General features: G+C 32.4%; 2 protein-coding genes across 4 annotated transcripts; one reads left to right on the top strand and one right to left on the bottom strand.

Moving 5' to 3' along the window:
• Nucleotides 1-942: 942 nt before the first annotated feature.
• Nucleotides 943-13972, bottom strand: LOC6644874 (neprilysin-3). Of its 3 annotated transcripts, none has more exons than XM_047011543.1 (9): nt 13916-13972; nt 5849-5965; nt 4675-4834; nt 4495-4615; nt 4111-4425; nt 3546-4040; nt 2655-3484; nt 1760-1902; nt 943-1698 (listed from the first exon to the last, which is right to left on the bottom strand). In XM_047011543.1, exons 1-9 carry the CDS (start codon nt 13925-13927, stop codon nt 1522-1524), a joined length of 2370 nt encoding a protein of 789 aa, XP_046867499.1. In that variant the 5' UTR covers nt 13928-13972; the 3' UTR covers nt 943-1521. The 3 variants fall into 3 exon arrangements, with proteins under 3 accessions (XP_046867499.1, XP_023032656.1, XP_002067283.3); XM_023176888.2 differs by lacking the exon at nt 13916-13972 and adding an exon at nt 7386-7672; XM_002067247.4 differs by lacking the exon at nt 13916-13972 and adding an exon at nt 7390-7672.
• A 4042-nt stretch (nt 13973-18014) lies between these two features.
• LOC6644875 (ATP-dependent RNA helicase DED1) lies at nt 18015-18819 on the top strand. The gene is made up of 2 exons (XM_002067248.4): nt 18015-18109; nt 18202-18819. The coding sequence occupies exons 1-2, from the start codon at nt 18034-18036 to the stop codon at nt 18600-18602; spliced, it is 477 nt and encodes a 158-aa protein (XP_002067284.1). The 5' UTR covers nt 18015-18033; the 3' UTR covers nt 18603-18819.
• The last annotated feature ends 2692 nt before the right edge of the window (nt 18820-21511 follow it).

The raw sequence follows: 21511 nt of genomic DNA, 5'->3' as shown, positions 1-21511 counted from the left end.
TAAATTCACTTCACTTCAAAGAACTGAAACCAGTTTTATATTTTAAAACAAAAATAACTACATTACATATATTTTGGGTTTCATTTGCTTGGCATGTACAATAAAATTAAAAAAACAAAAAATTAATTAACTTTTTATCAATTTTTTGTTTTGTCTTATTTATTCATAACTAATATTTGTATAGAAAAATACAATTTTCATTTATGCTTTTTTTTTTTTTGGTTTTGGTTTGGCAACTTAAAAGCAGAACAATCGGTTAAACAATCAACCACCTACCCATCCAAACACACAGACACACACACACACACACACACACATACACACAAACACACATCCATTTTACATATCCTTTTTCATCTCTCTTTCCCTATCGCATTCTCTCTAGCTAGCTATATCTTTTTCACAATTGAAAAAAACTAAAATCATATTGATATAATTTGTATTCCAAATTTTTTGTTTCTGCAAATTATTTTCATCCTATAATCTCGACTTTTATTTCAATTTTCAATTGTGCTTATTAATTGTTTCCCTTTAGTTTTTATTTTTTGTTTTGTTTTGTTTCTCCTATTTTTTATCATACAATATTTGTGTATATATATAGGTATATGTTTATAAATAGTTCTACAAATACATAGCTAAGTTACATTTATCTACACATATATGCATATATGTATATCAGACAGACTCTGACCTCTGCTAAAGAATTACATAGACACATACATAAAAAGTTGTACTGGCTGAAAAGTATCCCATCCTCATTTGAATCCGATAGAGAAATCCAAAATAGTTCGAATTATCCTTGTGGTTCGAAATTTACTATGGATTCAGATTGATTGCATAAATAATGCCTAAAAATTGAAGTGAATTTCAATCATTAACTATCAGCGCTTAAAAACTGATAAAAAAAAAAAAAGATAGAAACATTAAAAAGAATATTCAACTTTTAAAATAAAATATCTTTCAGCCAGTAATACTTTCTATGTAAACTATTTGTATAGTATTCAATAATTTCACAAAAATTATGCAAATATTTTTGGAAAGTTTTCATTTTTCTTCATTTTTTGTTTTTGTTTTTGTTTTCGAGGAATTTTGGCAATTACTGGACTGACTGTAGCTCAATCAATTGAAGTCCAGCCTCACATACATAAAAGCATGTAGTATATATATTTTAAGTAGTAATTAAATACATTTTTCTCGACAATTTTTATCAAATTCATAGGCACCAATTAATGAAGTGTACAATATAGGAGTGGGAAAGGGGCGGGGGATTTGTATGAAACAAATTAGTATTAAAATTAGGCTAAGTATATTTGTTTTGTTCCTTTTGTTTTTGGTAATTTTTTTAAAGTAATTTCTTCATAGACAAACACATATAATATAATGCATTATTTAGTTCATTATGCTTATTTTGTTCAAGGCTTTCATTGTGGGTTGCCTCATTTTCTTGTTAGTTTATATTGATGGTGGAGATCTTAAATTTTTTATTTCTGTGTGCGTGTGTTTTTGCTGTTGTTGTGGTATTTACCAAACTTCACACTTTTTGGTCGGATTCATGCGTTTGCCAGGTTTGCATTTAAATACCTCGGAAAATTCATTCATATTTGATAGGGTACCAATCACACGAAATTGTGATGGTGAATGTGGATCCTTTTCCATTTGTAGCAAATTCGTTTCATCAGTATTGCTCGAGCACCAAACCTGTGAAAATTATATTTATTATTAATTATTATATATTCTAAATTTAATACTGTTTATTTACCTGTGCAAACGATACAAAGAACAGTTGCGAATGTGTTAAATTGAGGCCTGGTAATTTTAGTATATCAGCTTCCTTCTCATTTTTGGTCCGCAGGTAGGCATGATATGCTGCTTTAAGGCCACCGTTATCGGCTATATTCTCACCTAAATGAAACAGAAAACAAAAATTTATTTAGCAACACACTTTAATACGAAGGGAAACATATTTTAGGAGGTCCCTTGAAAAGTACATCTTAGGACGAGTAACCTAATTCAAATATATAGAATAATGTTTGCTGCTCTTAGACTATCAATGTTTTAGTTTAATTTAAAATCATTAAATGTTTTTCAATTAAATGTCAATAAGTTTTTGGAAAGAAGTTCTCTCCTTTGCTAGCAACGTCCAAATCGATCGACATTATCGAAGTTATTATCGATAGTTGTTCATCTCTAGCATTCTACATGAGGTGCTAAAACGGGTTTTTAATTGAGTATGAATCCATTTGAATTTTTAATAATTGACATGAAGTTTTAGGAAAATAAATCATTTATGTCGATAATTGTACGTGTAATTCTGAACTAGAATTTAAATCGATCGACAGTATCGAAGTTATTATCGATAGTTGTACATCTCTAGCATTCTAAATTGGGTCACAAAACGGCTATTTAATTGAGTATGATGAATTTTTGATAATTGACATGAAGTTTTAGGAAAATACATTACTTTTATGTCTAGAACCACGAACCCGATCGATTTAATCGAAATAATCGATAATTCGATAATTTTACATCCCTAGCATTTAAATAGGTTAAGTTAATATTATAAAAGAAATCCAATGACAAACTTCAATTGGAAACCTAAATAAACGCAAGCTTTGATCGAAATCTAAAACCTTGTTTGAAATCAATGGACTTACCCAGTGTCTGCTTTCCATTAAGATTGCGACCATTCATTTTATATGCAGTATATTCTCGGGCTATGCACTCGGATTTCTCATTGAATCGCTCAATACTCTTTTGATCCCACCATCGATTGATGTTGCCAAACTTATCATACTCACGTCCTTGATCATCAAAGGCATGTGTCAATTCGTGACCCATGACTACACCCATGGCGCCGAAATTTAAGCTCTTGGGATTGTTAATATCAAAGAACGGAGTTTGTAGAATGCCAGCGGGGAAGACAATTTGATTTTTAGTTGGTGTATAATAGGCATTAACCGTCTGCGGTGTCATGCCCCAATTGGTCTTGTTCACCGGCTGATCGAGTCGCTTCAAATTGCTTTTCAAATTATATATTGCCACCTGAATGTTATTCTCAAAATAGGCATCCGGTGTGATATTCAAATCGGCATACTTTCGATCCAATTCGACGGGATTTAGTATATAATCGGGAAAACCAATCATATCGGAAATTTCATTGGCTTTCTCCATGGCACGCTCACGTGTCTGCTTGTCAACCCACGTGAGATTCTGAAGATTCAATTTAAATGCTTCGCGTATCTCACTAATCATTTGCTCTGCCGCCGGCTTGGATTCACCGTGAAATGCCTGCCGCACGAATATGGCCCCAACGGCAAAACCAACCACATTATTGGTATCGGAGACACAATAGCGCCAAACCTCTTCACCGCCATCCGATCCCATTAGAGCCTTTCGCACACCCTTATAGGCATCACGGAAGGGTTTGGATAGACAACTGGTTAATGTACGAACCGCTTGCCAGATCAAATAGTTGTTCAAAGTGCTAGAAAGCAAATAGAATTCATTCAAATTTAGTTCATTACTCTCAATTATAATTTTCTTACATTCGGCCTTCTTCAGTCTTTTCCATTTGTAGAATAATGTCCGAGAGATTCTTTAGAAATTCTGGAGCATAGACAACAACCACCTCATGATCGGTGACACGTCGATTAACCATTTGCAGGGCATTATCAAAATGATCCGTCCAATTGATGAACGGAGCCAGTTTATACAATTGTATCAATGTCATCGGATGATACATTGCCTCCTCATTGCGTCGATCCTCTAATGGTATTGTTATATTTGCAAGTTTCTTTTCAAAATTAATTACCCCAATCATTTGGGCACGAGCATCCGTTTCATTGCCACCCAATAGGACACAGACTTTGGTCATGTATTCGATATATTCATTGAGTACTTTACGATGAATATCCGTCTTGTTGTTATAGTAATCCGCTGTGGGCAATGTCAGGCCACCCTGATCAATTTGTATAACGTGACGTGATGAATTTTTATCATCCTCGCCAATGGCCCAGCCAAAAAGACAATTAAAGTTATATCTATATAGAAAGAACAGAAAATACTTCAAAATGAAATTCATCCATGTATAGAAGTGTGTATATAACTCACTTGTTGTGCAAGATTTTCAAAGTTTTGCCCAAATTCCAATCGGTTAAATTATAACCACTTTTTGTTACATTCCAACCGCCAAGTTGAACTAACAAATCATTCATCGGCTTGGCACCTAATTTTTCCATATGCTCATCGACATCTACACAGGATTCATAATAAATTTTGGCCTTGCGTTCGGCCTCCGATGTAAAAGTTTTCGCTGGCTTCTCCAGGACATTGCGTATGATCAGCTGATTCGATTGCTCGAGTTTGCCAAATGTTCCCCAAGTTGATTTACCCTCCGGTATAGGATTTTTCTTAATCCATTGATTACTGTTATCCAAAAAAATTCAATTCAAGTAAATATATAGTTAATTCATTCGTATCTATATAGTAACATACCAGGCATAGCCATAAAAATCATCACAGGGATCGATAGTGACATCAATCGATTTAAGAATTTCACTCGCTGCAAATATGCAATGCTCATTGAGACAAGGAAGATCATTGCCTGAAGGACATTCTAAAATCAAATAAACATAAATTAGATAAATATACATACAATTAGTTGAGTTAACTTACCTTTCTGATGCGGCTGGACATGGAGGACGTGTTTTGTCTTTTCGTGCGATCCATTCGAAAATAATAAAATCAGTAAAGTGAAAATTGTCAAGGTCATCACAAAGGTCGTAATGAGGAGCCATTTTTCTGTTTTATTCCTTGAACGCCAATTCCATGTGGCCTATTAGAACACACACAGAATAAAAAACGTGTTATTAAGATGAATCTCATGTTAAAGTTTAACTGGTCCACCCTGCGTATACGTTATGGAACGCCCTACAAATTTAAGTTAGTAATCATATTATAAAGCCCTACGATTGTGAACACATTTAGTACAACTTTAGTTTATCTCAAAACTTGATTTTCTTTTTTATGGGAAAGTTTTTAATTTAGAGGATTTAACTTTAGTCAGTTTATAGACTTTTAGTTGCAACTGTTCCATATTTTCTCTTTTAAAAATTAATTATAAATGCGAAAATGTTTCTCATAATCAAAAAGGTATAGTAAAATCCAAAGTGCTATATCTCTTTATAATACACCCCTTATATGCAGAAAGATCCCTAAGCTAATAGGAATGTCCATAACGATATCAGTGTAAAATCTATCGATAGGTTAGTAATCGAGAGGGGATTGAGGTTTGAGCTGCTGAACGAAGAGGTTGGGTTATTCTTCTATATAAATTGTTTAAGTGCCAAAAAAGTCGCTTCATTTCTTCACAATAAATAAGTTAATATAATATTATTAAATATAAAGTAGTGTAAAAATTATTTCTGTCCAGTTGACTTACCAGTCGATAATATAAAATACAAGTCTGGTTTAGTTTCAAGCTATTATTCAAGTTTAATCAACATGTGAAATGACTTATTGCAGTTTTGGAAAATAAATTCTCCCACATACTTATTTTTGATCAATTTTCTAAATTAACTTTCACATAACATCAAAATCGTAATGAAAAAAAATGGATAGTCGATATATTTAAAAACCATTTCGATTAATTTAAACTATCGTTATCTAAAATATCGCGACAAAACAATCGGCTATGGATTTCATATGAAATCTCTAATCGATGGTGATTCAAATAGATGCTCTCACTTTTCTATGCCCTCTTTTTTCTTCACATTCTGTTAAGGGAGCTTTCTTTACTTATATGTACATAACATATGTATTTTTGTATTTGTGTTTTTTGTTTACTCACCCGCGCCGTATGATATCGTATCTGCATGCCTGTGTGCCCCGTTGCCTCGTTTAGTTGTATGCCACCAATTGAACTTGAATCATCTTCCGTAAATTCGGTCTGTTTGTAGCGTGTCATCTGTAAATATGCGCTCAATGTCAGAAATTGATGCTGAATGATGATACTATAATACCAAGCCATGTGGGTGGATGCAACAAGTCATTCCGTACCCGGCTCAGACAGGCAGACCTATTTAAATTGAAGATTTCTTTAGTCTGTCTGTCTATCTTTCCCATCTGTGACATGTCATGCCCCCACCACCTTTCTCTCTTTCTCTCTCTCTGATGTTTGTATAAAGAATCTGATTACGCTTGAATTTAGATACAATGTCTGTGTATTCATACATAAGTGTAACAAAGCTCCTCGGGTTCCTCTCTCTCTCTCTCTCTCTCTCTCTCTCTGCGCCTCTGGCAAATATCTTTTTGGGCTTTCGACTTTTTGTTTATCGCTTATCTTTGTGCTTTTCAATTTTCACACATGTCTCACGATCGGTCTGTAAGATTTTGTGTATTATTTGTTGACAAAACATTTGTTGTTATTTTGTATTTTTTTTTTTTTTTTTCACTTTACCCACTGTTGATCTTTCATCCCTTGCTTTACATATAATTTCCATATCAAAAGCAAAATGATCTTTGGCCTTCCTTATTTGTTATTTAATCACTTTACCTTAGTTATCTAGTGTCTAGAGGATTTATTTCATTAATCGATGGATAAACTTAAATGTGATGTTCAGTTCTTTTGTTGATTACTTTATACACGTTTGAAATACTCCTTTATATTCCTCTTGATCAAATAATTGATAAGCTGCATTCTGGTCTTGTAGGAAGCATTTGTTTAACTGCAAATTATTTCACTATGTTCTATAAAGAATGCGTCATAGATATGTATGTTTCCTTACATAAAATAATTCACAAGAAGTTCTGTATTTCTCGTGAATCACTTTCTATTTTATATGCAATAACTAAGCACCATAATGTGGAAACGCAAAAGACACTAAATATATAAGAAGATTCCCTAAAGTCTGTAATAATTCTTGGTAGTTCAATATAGATATTGGATTAGTAATAGTTTTACTAGTTTTCGATTTCATCGTAAATTATTGGAAATCAAACAAATTTGTTTACACTTTTAATTTTCAATTCTAATCTAAAATTGATTCAGGAAGTAGAATTATTAGACTCCTATTTTAGCTACAAAACTGTTAAGATTTATTTATTCACATTTATGTATTTTGCTATAAGGACAGCTTTTACTCTTCAGGATATTAAATGGATTAAATTAAGTTCTAAATCTTTTTCAAAGGTCTTTTTTGATTATTTTGACTTGTGATTAAAACACTTTTAAACAGTTTGCAGTTTATTTAAATTTTACATTCAATTTATATCACTTTCAATGGCTGACAAGATCTATATACTAAGCTCTATGGCAATGTACACGATTCCACAAAGGGAAACATATGTTTATCGACATTTAGGCGATAACTCAATTTAACCCGCACCTACCGTACGGCAATCGGTAAGCCACATTTTAATCAATTTGTTTGAAACACGCAACGAAAGAAACTAAATATAATGATAGGAATCAACGCACAATGCCGGTACAGTGGGTGTGGATGAAGGCAACCAAAATGATAACAAACGCGTCTACGATATATAATTCGTGTTCAGCCCATGGCCGTTGAAAGTGCACTGAGCTTTTCCATTCACCCTCATTCACGCTCATTCTCATGCTAAGGCATCCAAGAACTTAAGCATCTCGCTTATTGGATAGTGCCATTGTCGTCATCATTTCGTTGACGCCGCCGTCGACGCCGACGCCAGAGCCAAAGCTCCTGGGCTGCTCATTGTTATTGTTATTCTACGTTTCACCCCACTCCTCGTCACACTTTCGAATAGTTTTGCAGTATAAACAAATTAATTGATTCAATTGTATATGCCGAATCGGTAGCTGTGTATAAGTATGTGTCTATGTGTTCTCACCACAATCACAACGATATCACCAATACACAAAATATCCAACCAAAACCAGCAATGCCGACTATTTATACGAAAACGTTTGTATACCCTTACTATTGTTTTGAATAAACATTTCTAATAAATATGCCAAATTCCTCAAGTTAAAATTGAAATTTATTTGTATATTTAAAATATTCATTACTCATTTTCAATTTGTATGTTTGAATGTTTCCACTTAATAATCTTTTTTTTATCTATAGCCATTTTTAATTGTATTTTGATTTGCGTAGAGTGAAACAAAGCAATTTTTGGGTTACAAATTTAGCTTGTTTTCGCCATAAAATTGTAAATTAAATTTAGGGGAAGTACGGAATGACAAAAAAAAATTGCTTTATTACTTAGCAATGGCAATAAGTTTCTTTGTCTCTTCATGTTTAAGTACATTAATAAATTTTACTAATTTTTTTATTATTATTATCAGTATTTTTATCGTTGCAGTCCATCAACCTAAATATTTTTTTTTTGCAACTACCTACTAGCAAACTATGGCCATCGGCTAAGATTAAAACTATTTCCATGCACTACTCTGGGATTGGAATCCGGAGCGTATTTATGTACTGTAGTTGCGTACGTGACTAAAAGTACTACAATAGCAAATTTTAATATAATGAAGGGTTTTCACTTGATTCCTTATCATAAGAAAGTTTGACAGTAATATAAGATCGGTTCTTTTTATAAATCTAATTTGGTTAAGTTGTTAAATTAAAAACAATTTAATCAGAGTGGAAAGAAGTATATATAGTTATATTGAGCTATATTTAGTCTTAAACCAGAGGGCCGGGGCTAACTTCGACCGCGTCAAAGTTTGTATACCCTTGCAACTTTTATGGTAACTCTTTCCTTACCTTTATAGCCATCAAAGTGGAAAAACGTTTCCGAAAGAACGGCCTACAATCTTAGCATAGGAAAAAACTAAGATATTGATCAAAGTCACTGTTTTCCACCGATCGTTCCTATGGGAGCTATATGATATAGTTACCCGATCCTTATCAAATTTGGCACAGTCATTAACAGATATATTAAACTAACAAATGTTTAATTTAAAAGCAATCACGTCAAAAGTAACGAAGTTATTGACCAAAGTCACTATTTTCGAAAGATCGTTCCTATGGGAGCTATATGATATAGTCACCCGATCTTAATCAAATTTGGCACAGTCGTTTATATGTGTAATTAATATACCAATATTAAATGTCAAAATTCATGACAATAGGTCAGAAAATAACGAAGTTATTAAGAAAAGTCACTGTTCGTGACTTTGCCATTTGTATGGGAGCTGTATGATATAGTGATCCGATCTGGCTGAATCCGAGATACACAACGCCTGCAGTATGTACAAGCCTACATGCAAAATTTCAGCTCTGTAGCTCTTTCGGTCTAGGAGGAGTTTGCGTTGATCCAGACGGACGGACGGACGGACATGGCTATTTGAACTCGTCTCGTCGTGCTGATCAAGAATATATATATACTTTATATGGTCGGAAATGCTTCCTTCTATGCGTTGCACACTTCTGACCAAAATTAATATACCCTTTTTGCAAGGGTATAAAAATGCTTTCAGAAAACCGGTCCAAAACCCTCGAATGGTCTTGTTTTAGCTGCTTAAATTTCTTCAACACGCATTTAAATTTTTAGGATGTCACTTTAAAGGTAATGGAAATATCTGAAGTTTGACTAAATGCACCAAGTCGTAACCGAAATAGAGCTCTATATATAAACATGGTTCGATTTTGTTTAAGTTTGGTGTTTGGGTCTTCTTTATGATTGTGATTATGATTTTGAAGATAGTTGTTTAAGGACATATTGTGCAAGTGAAGACGAAACAAGAACTGAAGATGCAAAAGACTAAAAATAATTTATTTGACTAACCAAATAAAAAATTCTATAACTTGATTTATTATAACGTATATTTAAGTCTTGGTAGGGATTATTGTAAACTTTTTTTCTTATTAATTGTTGATTTTTGCGACCTTTTGATAGTTAGTGGAATGATTTGCCGGCTCGATGTCGATTTGACCTCCATTTTTTCTATACAAAAAAATAAAGCGCGAAATAGTTCCAACCAATATAAATATGCCCAGTTGCTTTTTTTGAGAAGGGTATATAAAGTGTATTCAATTAGCAAAAGCAAACTTTCAATAAGTTGCTTTCGTTTTTCATTAATTTTATTAATACATATGAGTTTATTGCCCATTTCGCGTTTTCCTTTCTTCTTGTTCTTTAAAAGTTGTTTTTTTTTTCAAATTAAGCAACCAATTAAAAAATAAACAAATTTATGCATGTTTTAATTCATTGCTTTTCGTTTCATTCAATGAGAATTTTGAACTGACAGAAAATAACACTAATATTATTTGTTTCACTTAAGAGAAACACCACAAATAGCAATGATTTGTATATTTAAAAATTTGTTGTTTTTAGTTTTCTAAATAACTTTTCTGCATTAGCAATTGAGACCTTTGATTTTATGAATTCCATAATGATTATCAAATGTCAAATTACTAAGAATTACAAACAATTGCAAAGTAACAAAAGAAAAATATTTATATTTGGAATTTCTGCTAATTTTCTCATTTCACATTAATACAGTAAGCATATAGTTTCTAAACAATTGAACTTGACTTGTTGAAGTTGACAGTCTATACACATTTTTTGTATACAAATAAACCAAGTCGAATTCAATAGAAAAATGCAAACATACTTTGATTTGTTTATATGTATATAAAATATATCAATAAATTTTCTATTGTTGAAATAATCAAAGTCGTAAAAGGCTGACTGAAATTCGGTATCTATTCGCTTTCAATATATTTTCTACTTTAGAAACAAAATCATCTTCATCAGCATTTGATCGAATTAGGCTAGAAGCAATAACACAAAATTTAAAAAAAAAATATATATATATATTCACCGATTCATCCTTCTTAATCTACCTATGCTTTATTAGAGAAAGGCAACTTCTTTCTTTATCTATTATTTTATTAAAGCTTAAATTTTGTAATCCCTTTTTTCTAGACTTTTTTTGGTATTGTGACTTTGGATCAGCAACTTTTTTTTATATACCCTAATTGATGTCTCTCATGTTACACGAATCCTGTTTGAGTTGCCTTAACAACTTTTCCCAACTCATCTCTCGTTACTATTCCTGTCCCTATACTTTCCCGTCAACAAAGTCCAACAAAGTCACCAAAACTACATGGGTTTTCCCCACACCTCTTTGGGCAAGTAAAACATAGCCACTGGGTCGGAGATGTTAGTTTGCAACTTCTGTTTAAGCCCTACTTTTTTTTCTTGTTTACATTAACTTTACTTTTAGTTTAAGCAGATTTTATTGCTAAATGCTTTATTGGTTGAAAGAAATAAAGAGTAATAGGAAATGTTTACACATTATAGATAGATATTGTTCTACCTAAGGTGTATACATATACTCTTGTTTTGCTGCACATATATACATATAGATAAGTACATATGTATATGTAGTATATTTACTTTGTGTTAGCTTACAATATATTGGCTTGGCATATATTTAATCATTATCATCATCAGTTGCCACCCACAAACACCCAAATACTGAATGAACAATAGCAAAAACTGTTGCGCAGTTGGATTCCTTTTTTTCTTTTTTCGTCATTCCAACATTGTGTTTTTCGCCACCCACAAAATATGGCAATATCTTTGCCAGAAGCTATTCCACATCATTCCACAGAATTGCTCACAGAATGTAAACACACACCCAACACAACACACACACACACACACAGTCACAACACTCAATTGCCAAATGTAAACAGACATTAAATGGCATTTGCTTTACGAGGATTTTGTGCTTTCAATTCAATTCAAAAAAAAAAGAAAGAAAATGGCAAAAATGACACTCAAGACTGGAAAAAGAGCAAATGAATAGATGCAATAAACTGAAAATTGTAAATAAATTTTTACATATGTATATGCTCTTGACTACATACATATCTTATCTTAATCTACTTACTGCTACAGATTTTAAATTGGTATTGGCAGATGCCTCTTCTGCCATGGTTAACCGTTCACTTGTTAGAAAATTAAATATTAAATTGTGCTCCTCTCGTCTAGGCGACTTTGAAAACTGTTTTAATTGCTTATAGAAACTAGGGAGCCAACTGCATGCAATTGGAAGACATCACCAAACTAGGTCACTGGACGTGCTCAATTGGCATCCCCACTGGAAATGTACCAACAGGGATTTTCAATGGTGCTATCGATAGCAACAAGTTTCCCCTTCAGATTAACTTTGGCAAGTCTCAAGCGAGAATCCAACAATAAATAGATTTCAAATTGTGTATAATCAAATAATCTATCAGTTTAATATTCTTATTACAATCTATTTTATCCAAAGTGGAAAAGACCAAAGAAAAAGAATTGATATACTCATTCTAACTTTATGATCTGCCTCAATTGATGTTTCAAAATCAGACAACTAAAAGGAGCTTTGTGTTTTTTGTAACATACGAAAAATTAAAAGCTGACTTTAATAACACAGAGTTGAGTGAAACATTTAAATTTATCAGTAAAAAATTACATGTAAAATTGAGAACAAAATTAAGAAAGATTGGGAAGAAACAAAAAGTAAATAAATAATCACCAAAGTCGGCCTAACGTTGGCTTTGCCGAAGATTACATACCCTTACAACATTTGGTGTTACTCTTTTTTTTTACCCAGAAGTGTCAAGACGGAAAACGGGTTGAGCTAAAGCCTACAAACTTAAGCTGGAGAAATATATCCACACATTTAATACAGTTAATCAAATTTGATCAAATTTAAACAGACCTCTAGTTTGAAATGTTTTTTTTTTGGATATCGTATGAAAAAAAAACGTTAAATTTATTTTAAAGCCCAATTGATCCTATCGAAACTATACAAAATATTAGCCTGATGTTGATGAAATTGGACACACGCATTAACAACTACGTTAAACTAAAAAATAAAAATTTTTAAAAGAATAGATTGAAAAATAATAAAGTTATTGATCAAAAACTGTATGTTAATCAATGATTTATGGGAGCTATATAATGTATTATATTAGTCCAGCAGATATTAAATGCCTACAGTCAAATTTTAGCACTAACATAAGAGAAATTTTGCGTTGATTCTAAAATAAATATACTTATTATGGTCAGAAATACTTTCGGCTATATGTAGCATACTTCTGTCCAAAGTCAATTTACTTTTTTCTGCAAGGGTAAATAAACAAAAACAATACAAATTGTTTCTATTTTGCTAGTCTTAAATATTACTTAAATAGCCTATACAAAATATTGATTCCAGAGTTAATAATTATATGGCTATTGACTCAGCGTTTATTGAGTACTTTTTAAGACACATGTATTATTCAAAATCATAAGATATATATCCACATATAAATGCTATACTCTTATGGTGTAAAGCAAAAGGAAGTGCAAGAGATTTCCAAATTTTTGATTGAGTATTACAAATCTATGATTTGGCATAGTAATTTTTACACGCATGTATAAAGCCGAATAAAACTTAATCTCTCTTTTACTCTCACTCACTATCTCTTTCTCTTTGTCCCCGACTCTGTCTCTGTCTCACTCATTCTTCATTTTTGTTGCTGTGTCGCGTTTTGTATCTGATTGTAACATATGTTAGTAATTTAATCTACAATTACAAATTCAGTTTACAGTGCAATTTCTCTATACCAACTAGAGAAATGCTTTTATATTGATAATCGCAACTAAAGTGACGGCGGGGTTTGTGTAGAGGGGGTTGGCATAAAATGCATAGTCACAGGAGAATGTAGTCGAAGGGGGTTCGGGGTTCGGGGCTCGAGGTGTAAATGCTGCGGTGGGAGTTTCTGAGGCAACAACTCATTTACTTAATTGGTAAAGGCAATTACAATAAAATAAAACATAGAAATAAGAGCTGCTGCATTGTTGATATCAAGCAAATACATAAGTACACACACACGCACACACACACACACACGCACGCAAACATAGAGAGAGAAAAGCCTTGGCCTACCTTTGCGCTCATTTTCTGTATGCGCCTAAATGAATGCAATGATTTTTTTTCTTCCTTTGTTTCCTTTTGTTTGTGCTTCTTCTTGCTTTTTAATTTCCGTTTGTGATTATTTAAAATCTTTAAATTCAAAACTTTATTAAATTTTCTTTTTTTTATTTTAATTTTCTTTGCTTAAATTTACACACAAAACTTATGCATTTTGCATAAACTGCACACAATAAACAAATTGTTTATCTATATTTTTGTTTGACGCGGCGTGGGGCCAAACATGGGCCAACCAAAAAAACATGCGTTCCCAAAAAAAAACACAACAAGAAATCGAATGCCAAAACTACATATGTGTAGTATGCGAAATGTGCGATGGCAAAAATATCTAAAGCCAGACACTTGAATCTAAACGCGAACAACAACGCATTGACGACGGCCAGGTCAGGCGATTAATGGTTGGTGCTGGTATTGCCACTGCTACTGATACCGATACTGATACTGGAAAAGCGGCAAAAGGAAAACAAAAACACCAACGTAGTAAAATCCCAAAAAAAAACACACTTGCAAACATCTACGCACACACATACACACACACATGCTAAGAGACAGCGGAGACAGAGAGAGAGAGAGAGCGAGACACATGAGCTTTGTTTTTGGGGTGTGTGCAGAGTTGCCTAGTTTCATCAATCTATGAAAAATAATCTACATTACACTGCGCAGAAGCACTTACAGGCAAAATTGCTGGAATTTCAGATATGTTATCGTAAATCGATTTGGATTATTATTGTCTTATCCACTACTATTGTAACGACTTTTCGATAACTTGTTCTTACTTTGGAAAAGTTTGAAATTCGAAACGATTGACATAAAACTCGCCATAAAACCTACAAAACATATTTCTCTAGCTCTATATACAATTAGTTTTAAAGATTGACTCAGTTCCAAAAAAATTTAAAAGCCAAAAAAAACACAATTTGCAAAAATTATTTAGGGATACTTTATATCAGAGAGTTGCATGAATGAGAGAAAAGTCAAAGTCAAATGTATGAGTGATAACTACACAACGAAATGAATGAGTGTCAGTTAGTACTTGTCAAATCCATGAAAATACGTAACTCTGTTTAATGAAAGGCAATGAATTGAGTGTCAAAGCATCGAAATGGACTAAGCCACTCGAATCATTCGAATTATTCGAATTATCTCATTTTTATTGGGACGTTTTAAAGCAACAACAACTATTTTTCCTTTTTGAAATTTCTTTATCTGCAACTCGATTTATCAATGCACAAACAAAACATTAAAATTATTACTCATTTCAAGTTCCCAATACAAACTTATATGAAAGGGCCTCCGGTTAGTACGTCTGCGGGATATAACGACGAAAATCGTCGGTCCCTTGACCGTCGTTATAACCTGATTCGACTGTAATTTCATAAAAGTTAGTTTACTTGAAATATTGTTAAAAATCTGGTCAAATTAACTGATTTTTAATGTATCCAATAGATGTTAAAGAGGATATATGTTAATTTCAAATTAAATCTTTTTTTAATCACATGCAAATGAAGGAACTTATCACTACTTAGGCCACTTAATTTTAATCACCTTGCATAGATAAATTAAACATAAATAGTTACACGTTTGGCCGTTCGGCCTAAATATTTCAACGATTGCTTCACATACATAGAGCCCGCAGCTGAACGTCATAAAGTAAGCAAACTGAAGCTAGAAAGTAAATAATTTGCACTATACGACAATAGTTTTTTTTTTCTCGTGGCGTTTTCTTTTTCAGTATATTCGTTTTCGGTACAACAATGGAAACGCATTGTGTGAAAAATATTGATCTTCACGTGGAAAACATACATACATATGTATGTACATATGTGTGAAAAAAAAACTCTGACCGCATTTCAAATGCAATTTGAAGTTCATTAACCAGAACCCGAAAAAAAAGAAACCAAAAGTGAAAAAAGAAAGTAAAAGTTATGTTATGCCATATCTATTTATGACTATGGCGATCTGTGATGTTGGGCAATCAATCAAAGTTGAAACGTTGTTCTTAATGCACTTCATCTACTTATGATCGCAACTATTAATAATTCTGTCATAATTCTCACTTGCATACGAAAATCAAGTTTTAATTTGCCCATTTGATTAGCGCAAGCCCCTGGCATTGACACGGGCAACCCCACTCCCAACCCCACCCCGTAATAGTCTGTCTGTCTGGCCATAACCCTGGCCCAACGCCCTGGCACGTCATGCATGCTATTAGTGAGTTAACAAATTAACGTGTTCTATACCGGAAAAATACCTGCATCTCTCATGTACTTCAACAACCGCAATATCATTACCTCAAGTCATGTCTGTTATATAGTGAGAAAATGTACATTAAAAACAATTGAGAACAGAAAACATTTCAAAATTTAAAAGTATCTTTAATTTAGCAGTTAAATCAAATTTTCTTTTTGAATGTTATCATACAATAATTTAAAATTCGCAACTCACAATTTGAATGTCAATATATATTGAAAATATTTTGAAAAAATTAACAATAACTTTGATCACATCGAAGTTTGTATACTCTTGCAGGTTTTTACATACCTTTGGCTGAAACAGAAAAAGAGGGCAGATAGTTCGACTGTCTTGCTAAAACAAAATACATATTTTTAAGAGACGTTGAAACATATATAATCCTAATTCGATTTTTAACAACAATGCTTTATTTGATAAGGAATTTAATTCAGTTTCAGAAAAAATAATGCTTTAGTCATGATTTGTGATGTAAAATGAAGCCGAATCAAAGGATCCGAAAAAAATTTATTTAAAATCCAAATTTTTCGATGGTCTAATAATTGGATTCTGGTGTTATACACTTTGTCTTTGTTTTCGCAGAGATACAACTATTTTAAATGTAGACATAGATAAATCAGTGCTCTATTCCTAAAGGGACCAGCCGTTTCTTTTGTTTTTTAACTTTAATTCTGTTTGTCTGTTTAATATTAAACATCGGATTCATCTGAATTGGTGAAGCCAAAACAAAATTGTGCCATAGAGAAACGAATTTCAGGTTTGCTTTAAAGTAAAACAAACATTTAAGAATATAGCAAAGGCACGATTTTAAGTAGCCAACGCTGAGCATGAAATACCTTAGATTAAGTATTAAGAATTCAACTCTTTGATAAATAAAATAAGTTTATAATTTGAGTTCAACAAATGAAGATTATGTTATTTTCCTTCCTTCCTTTCCAATGGCCACAGATTATTATAGACCGATTGTGGTCCGAAGTGTAAGTGCAAGTAACCTAATGAACAAATTAATTAATTAATACGAGAATATTTGATTTGATGATGAATTCGCAATTCTGTGGGTCTTTTAAAACTAACTAATTTGTAAAATTGTATCATTCGACAGGTGAATTCGAATCACTTGCGAAATTAGTCTCGTAAAACAGCGTCAGGCTATAAGAAACCCAAAAATTTTCTTTAAAAATCCAAATTTCAATGAATGAATTTCAAAACGAATGCAAAACGAACGAATTTAAAATTTGTCTTATGCTGTTTTTTTTATAGTTTTGTTTGATCTACACATTTTTAAAACAAAAAGTATAAAGATGTATCTATGAACTTAGAATTTAAAATTTTAAATACAACTTGCTAAAACTGAAATTATCACATTTTGCTTAATTTAAAAACGAAAAACCTACTAAATAATATTTTACACTAACTATTTAATGCTTAAAAAACTTACTTTTCTTTAAGATAAATGCCATGCAATAAATTAATAAGGCCTAAATATTTATTCCTTGTCCCATGTGAGCTTTTTAAAGTCAGATTTTTCAACATACCCCAAGGCTCGAATTATTTACTAGGGCAAAAGTAAGCAAGTAAACAATTAAAATTGACAAAAACAACAAATGATGACTCGTCGTCACCGACAACAACAACAACAACAACAACAGCAAATCAAGTAAGTTTGTATGTGTGTGTGTTTTTTTTTTTTTAAATTTTATTGTTGAGGTTTGTTATTTACTTTTTGTTTTTCGCTTTTTGAGCCGCCGCCTGGGAACCAGTTTAAAACCATTGACACCAAGCCGCTGGCGAATTAGTTGCTGCAAGTCGACCAGGCCGTTAACATGTTGTTGTCTACTGGAATTGTTGGTAATCGCTGGATTTCATTTGCTCTATGGATAGTCGCCTGTTTAAGTGCGGGTGAGTTTATGGCGCGTGGTTAAAAGAAAAGCCAAAAGCGGAAAAAGACTTACCAATTTGTTTCATTTTTGCGTGTGTGTGTGTGTGTTTAGTGAGTGGACAGGCTGGAACAGTTACCTGGGGTGCTGGAAATGGAGCAGGTGCTAATGGAGCTGGTGTTGGAGCCTGGTCAAATTCTCAAACCGGTGGCATGCATCCACCCGGTAGCTTGGGCAGCAATGATCCTCAATTTAGCTACGGTTACGCTGGCGTAGATTCACGTGGACCCTATGGCGGATCCGGGGGCAATGGTGGCTACTATGTTAGCGGTACGGATGAGCATGGGCGACCCTTCTCCTATAATGGTGGTGGCCAAATTCCACCGCCTGGCTATCCCGGGCGTAATGATTATTATGGTTATCGTGGCGCCGCTTCAATGACAACATCAGTCACATTATTGGGCGTGGCCCTCTCTATTATGCTCTCTACAACAATGCTGTGTAGAAGATCCTAACTTCTAGACAGCTAAATTAATTGTTTACTAGTTTTAATCATTAATGTTAAGTTTTCTCTAACATTTTTTTTTTTTATTTTTGTTTTTTCTAATTGTAATTATTTGTCTAAGTGTAATTTATGCGATTGCGAAACCAAAAGTGTGAATGAGAACCTGTGAGAAGTTGTCAAACAATAAATAACAAATCATTGTTAGACAAAATCAAATTAAAATGCAATTTGCGTTGTGTTTTTTTAATCACAGTTCAATTGTGGAAGTACTAACAGGTTTGGGAACTATTTGGAAAATATTTATATAAACAATTGTAGTAAATGAAATAGAACTCTTTTTTTATGCACTGACTCTCTTTCAAATGCAGAACTCAACTTTTGGGCACGAGTGATAAGAATTTACCATACAAATTAGCTTAAGATAGAAACTATAAGGCTAACCAACAACAAAAAAAGAAACAACGAATAAAAAAATTTTGAAAATTAATATAAAATAAAACTTTTACGCAACCTTAAAGAACATTTTATAAACAAACTCACTTTTTTGGTTCTGTTTTATGGCGGCGTATTTTAAATATCCTAGTTCAGCCCATAGCCCATAACAAGCTGAACATATCCTGAGATATTCAGGTCGTCTTTCAAGTCGTTTTCCGAGAAAACATGTTGACCAGTTGAAAAGAAAAGGTTTCGAGAAAAAAGCTTCGAAAGTAGTTTGATTTAGTTCTATATGTTTCTAACAATAAGGACGGTTGAAAATTTCTTTCCACCATATTTTCTACATCATGATTTCTTACGAAAATTTGCCAAATTTTAGTTAGATTGAGATTTTAATACAAACTTAAGGATTACTTTCTAATAAAAAAAACTGATACATCAATTTTAAGAATCAGTTGAAAATTGACAGAATTACAGATTTACAAAGTGAAGCTTATTTGAAAATATTTCTGATTAAAAGTGTGCGAGATTTAAGTTTTGGTTAAAGGTCATTATTCTAACTTTAAATTTCAAAATTAACTAAATTTTAGGTTTATTTGAGGTATTTTTTTTAATATTCTGGTGTTCTTTGATAACTTTTTCTATCAATATTGGATAATTAGCTTAACACTCAAAATCACAATTGAATTTGTCAAAGTCACAAATTCGTAAAGTTAGGAGTTTTTAAAAATTTACCGAATTTTTCAATTGCAATTTTTCCCAGACTGTAATTAACTTTTTAAAACGCTTTTTTGCTCTCATTTGATAATCCTGGCCGTTTTTCCTACAAAAATCTGACAAAAATTAGATATGATTCAACGCCCTATCATTTTTAAAAACTATGTAAGCAAAATTTCCCACACATCCTCCATCTCTTTCTTTGCACGCATGTATGGGAAATTTTGCTTACCTGGTTCTTTTTTAAAGTATGGGCAATGAAATCGGTCTAATTTTTGTCCGATTTTTATGAAACATGTATCATTTGACGGGAAATTCAATTTACTTTCATACTTAGATTAAGAAAAAAGTACTTTAGTTTAAATTGGTATCGTAAAACGGCGTCAAACCAAGATACCTCAAGAATTAGATACAAAAACCCAAAATTTCGATGGGCTCCAAAATAAATACTGGGGCTAAAATGAACATTTTTGGTATGCAGTTTATCTTACAATTAGATTACCTAGATCTACAACCTCTTCAAAGAATACACATGTCTAAATATAGTAATAAAGATTTTGGAGAAACTGTGCTAAACTATTGATCGATTATTGGGTGGGGCACCTGTAAAAAAAACGTCGAAAGCTGACATGACAATAATTACGGGTCACCATCTAAATACAATAACCAACAAATTATTAAACAAATTTCTTCATTACATTTCTTAGGAGCCGAGAAAATTAAATTCAAAGTTAAAAAAAAAAGGGGCTAACCTACTGACCACCACTGTATATACAAATCTTTTTCATTTGTGTAAAGTAAACAAATACATTTCCTTTTCCATCAAATGAGATATTTTTTTAGAAATCGTATAAGAATTATCTAACAATAAGCTATACAATATTTCATTTTGAGGGACAATAAAATTTTTATTTTTTCTATCTCTCAACTCAAAAAAAAAACAATTCAAAATTGTATAAAAAAATTCTTGTGCCTGGCGTCAAGACAATTTTATAATAAAAATGTGCTCTAAATTAGACGCTTGTTTTATTTTCCTTTTTTCATCTTTTTCAAATAGATTTCTAGATATAGAATAGAAATTTTATTCTTGAGCTTAAGCCAAATGATTGAATTGATGAATTTTAAAGAGCTATTCTATAAAGACATCGTTCATCGTATGTATGTAGAAAAATTATAGGTTTGTCTTGCCCCGATTCTAAACTATTTTCTATCAGAAGAGTAACTCTACTCTTATTTCACATGTTGTTGTTTCTGTTCGTGCCTCTAAAGATGAGAAATAAATGCACATAATGGGACTAGACTATTGGGTCATCAAATCAAGTTCAGCTGTCTCTAGATACTCATCACAAAATGCGCAGCTGAATTTTGTTTTCAACAAAGTGACGTGTTCCGCCCACCCACACACATACACACAAAGTGAAGGCGGTTCCCGCCCATGTGATTAGGCCAAAAAAACATGACACGATGTAAATAAAAACAAAAAACAAATATGAGACAAAATGTAAACATCGCACATAAAAATTACATAGTATTCCATATAGTATGTAGTCAGGCAGGCACCTGTTGATAGGAACTCCAAATGAAACTAAACTGAACTGAACTGAACTGATTCTGAGTCACAGACCCATGAGCTCATATCATCATCATCATTATCATTATAATCGTGATGAACGCCCAAAAACACAAAAGCCTTAGCATAGTCATTTTAGCATATACTCATACGCAAGTACATATATAAATATCGAATTGTATACAAACATATATATG

This window comes from Drosophila willistoni (assembly GCF_018902025.1).
Source record: "Drosophila willistoni isolate 14030-0811.24 chromosome XL unlocalized genomic scaffold, UCI_dwil_1.1 Seg142, whole genome shotgun sequence".
In the NCBI taxonomy this organism is placed as follows: Eukaryota; Metazoa; Arthropoda; class Insecta; order Diptera; family Drosophilidae; genus Drosophila; species Drosophila willistoni.
The sequence above is the reverse complement of the archived record's forward strand: the minus strand, read 5'-3'. Positions and strand labels throughout refer to the sequence as shown.

Coding starts and splice junctions, on each gene's coding strand:
- LOC6644874 (XM_002067247.4), bottom strand. CDS start 7,413: ATGTGGCTTACCGATTGCCGTACG. Junction 5,966..7,389: donor GGCTTACCGATTGCCGTACG/GTAGGTGCGGGT, acceptor GCATATTTACAG/ATGACACGCTACAAACAGAC. Junction 3,485..3,545: donor AAGACTGAAGAAGGCCGAAT/GTAAGAAAATTA, acceptor TTTGCTTTCTAG/CACTTTGAACAACTATTTGA.
- LOC6644875 (XM_002067248.4), top strand. CDS start 18,034: ATGTTGTTGTCTACTGGAATTGTTGGTAATCGCTGGATTTCATTTGCT. Junction 18,110..18,201: donor AGTCGCCTGTTTAAGTGCGG/GTGAGTTTATGG, acceptor GTGTGTGTTTAG/TGAGTGGACAGGCTGGAACA.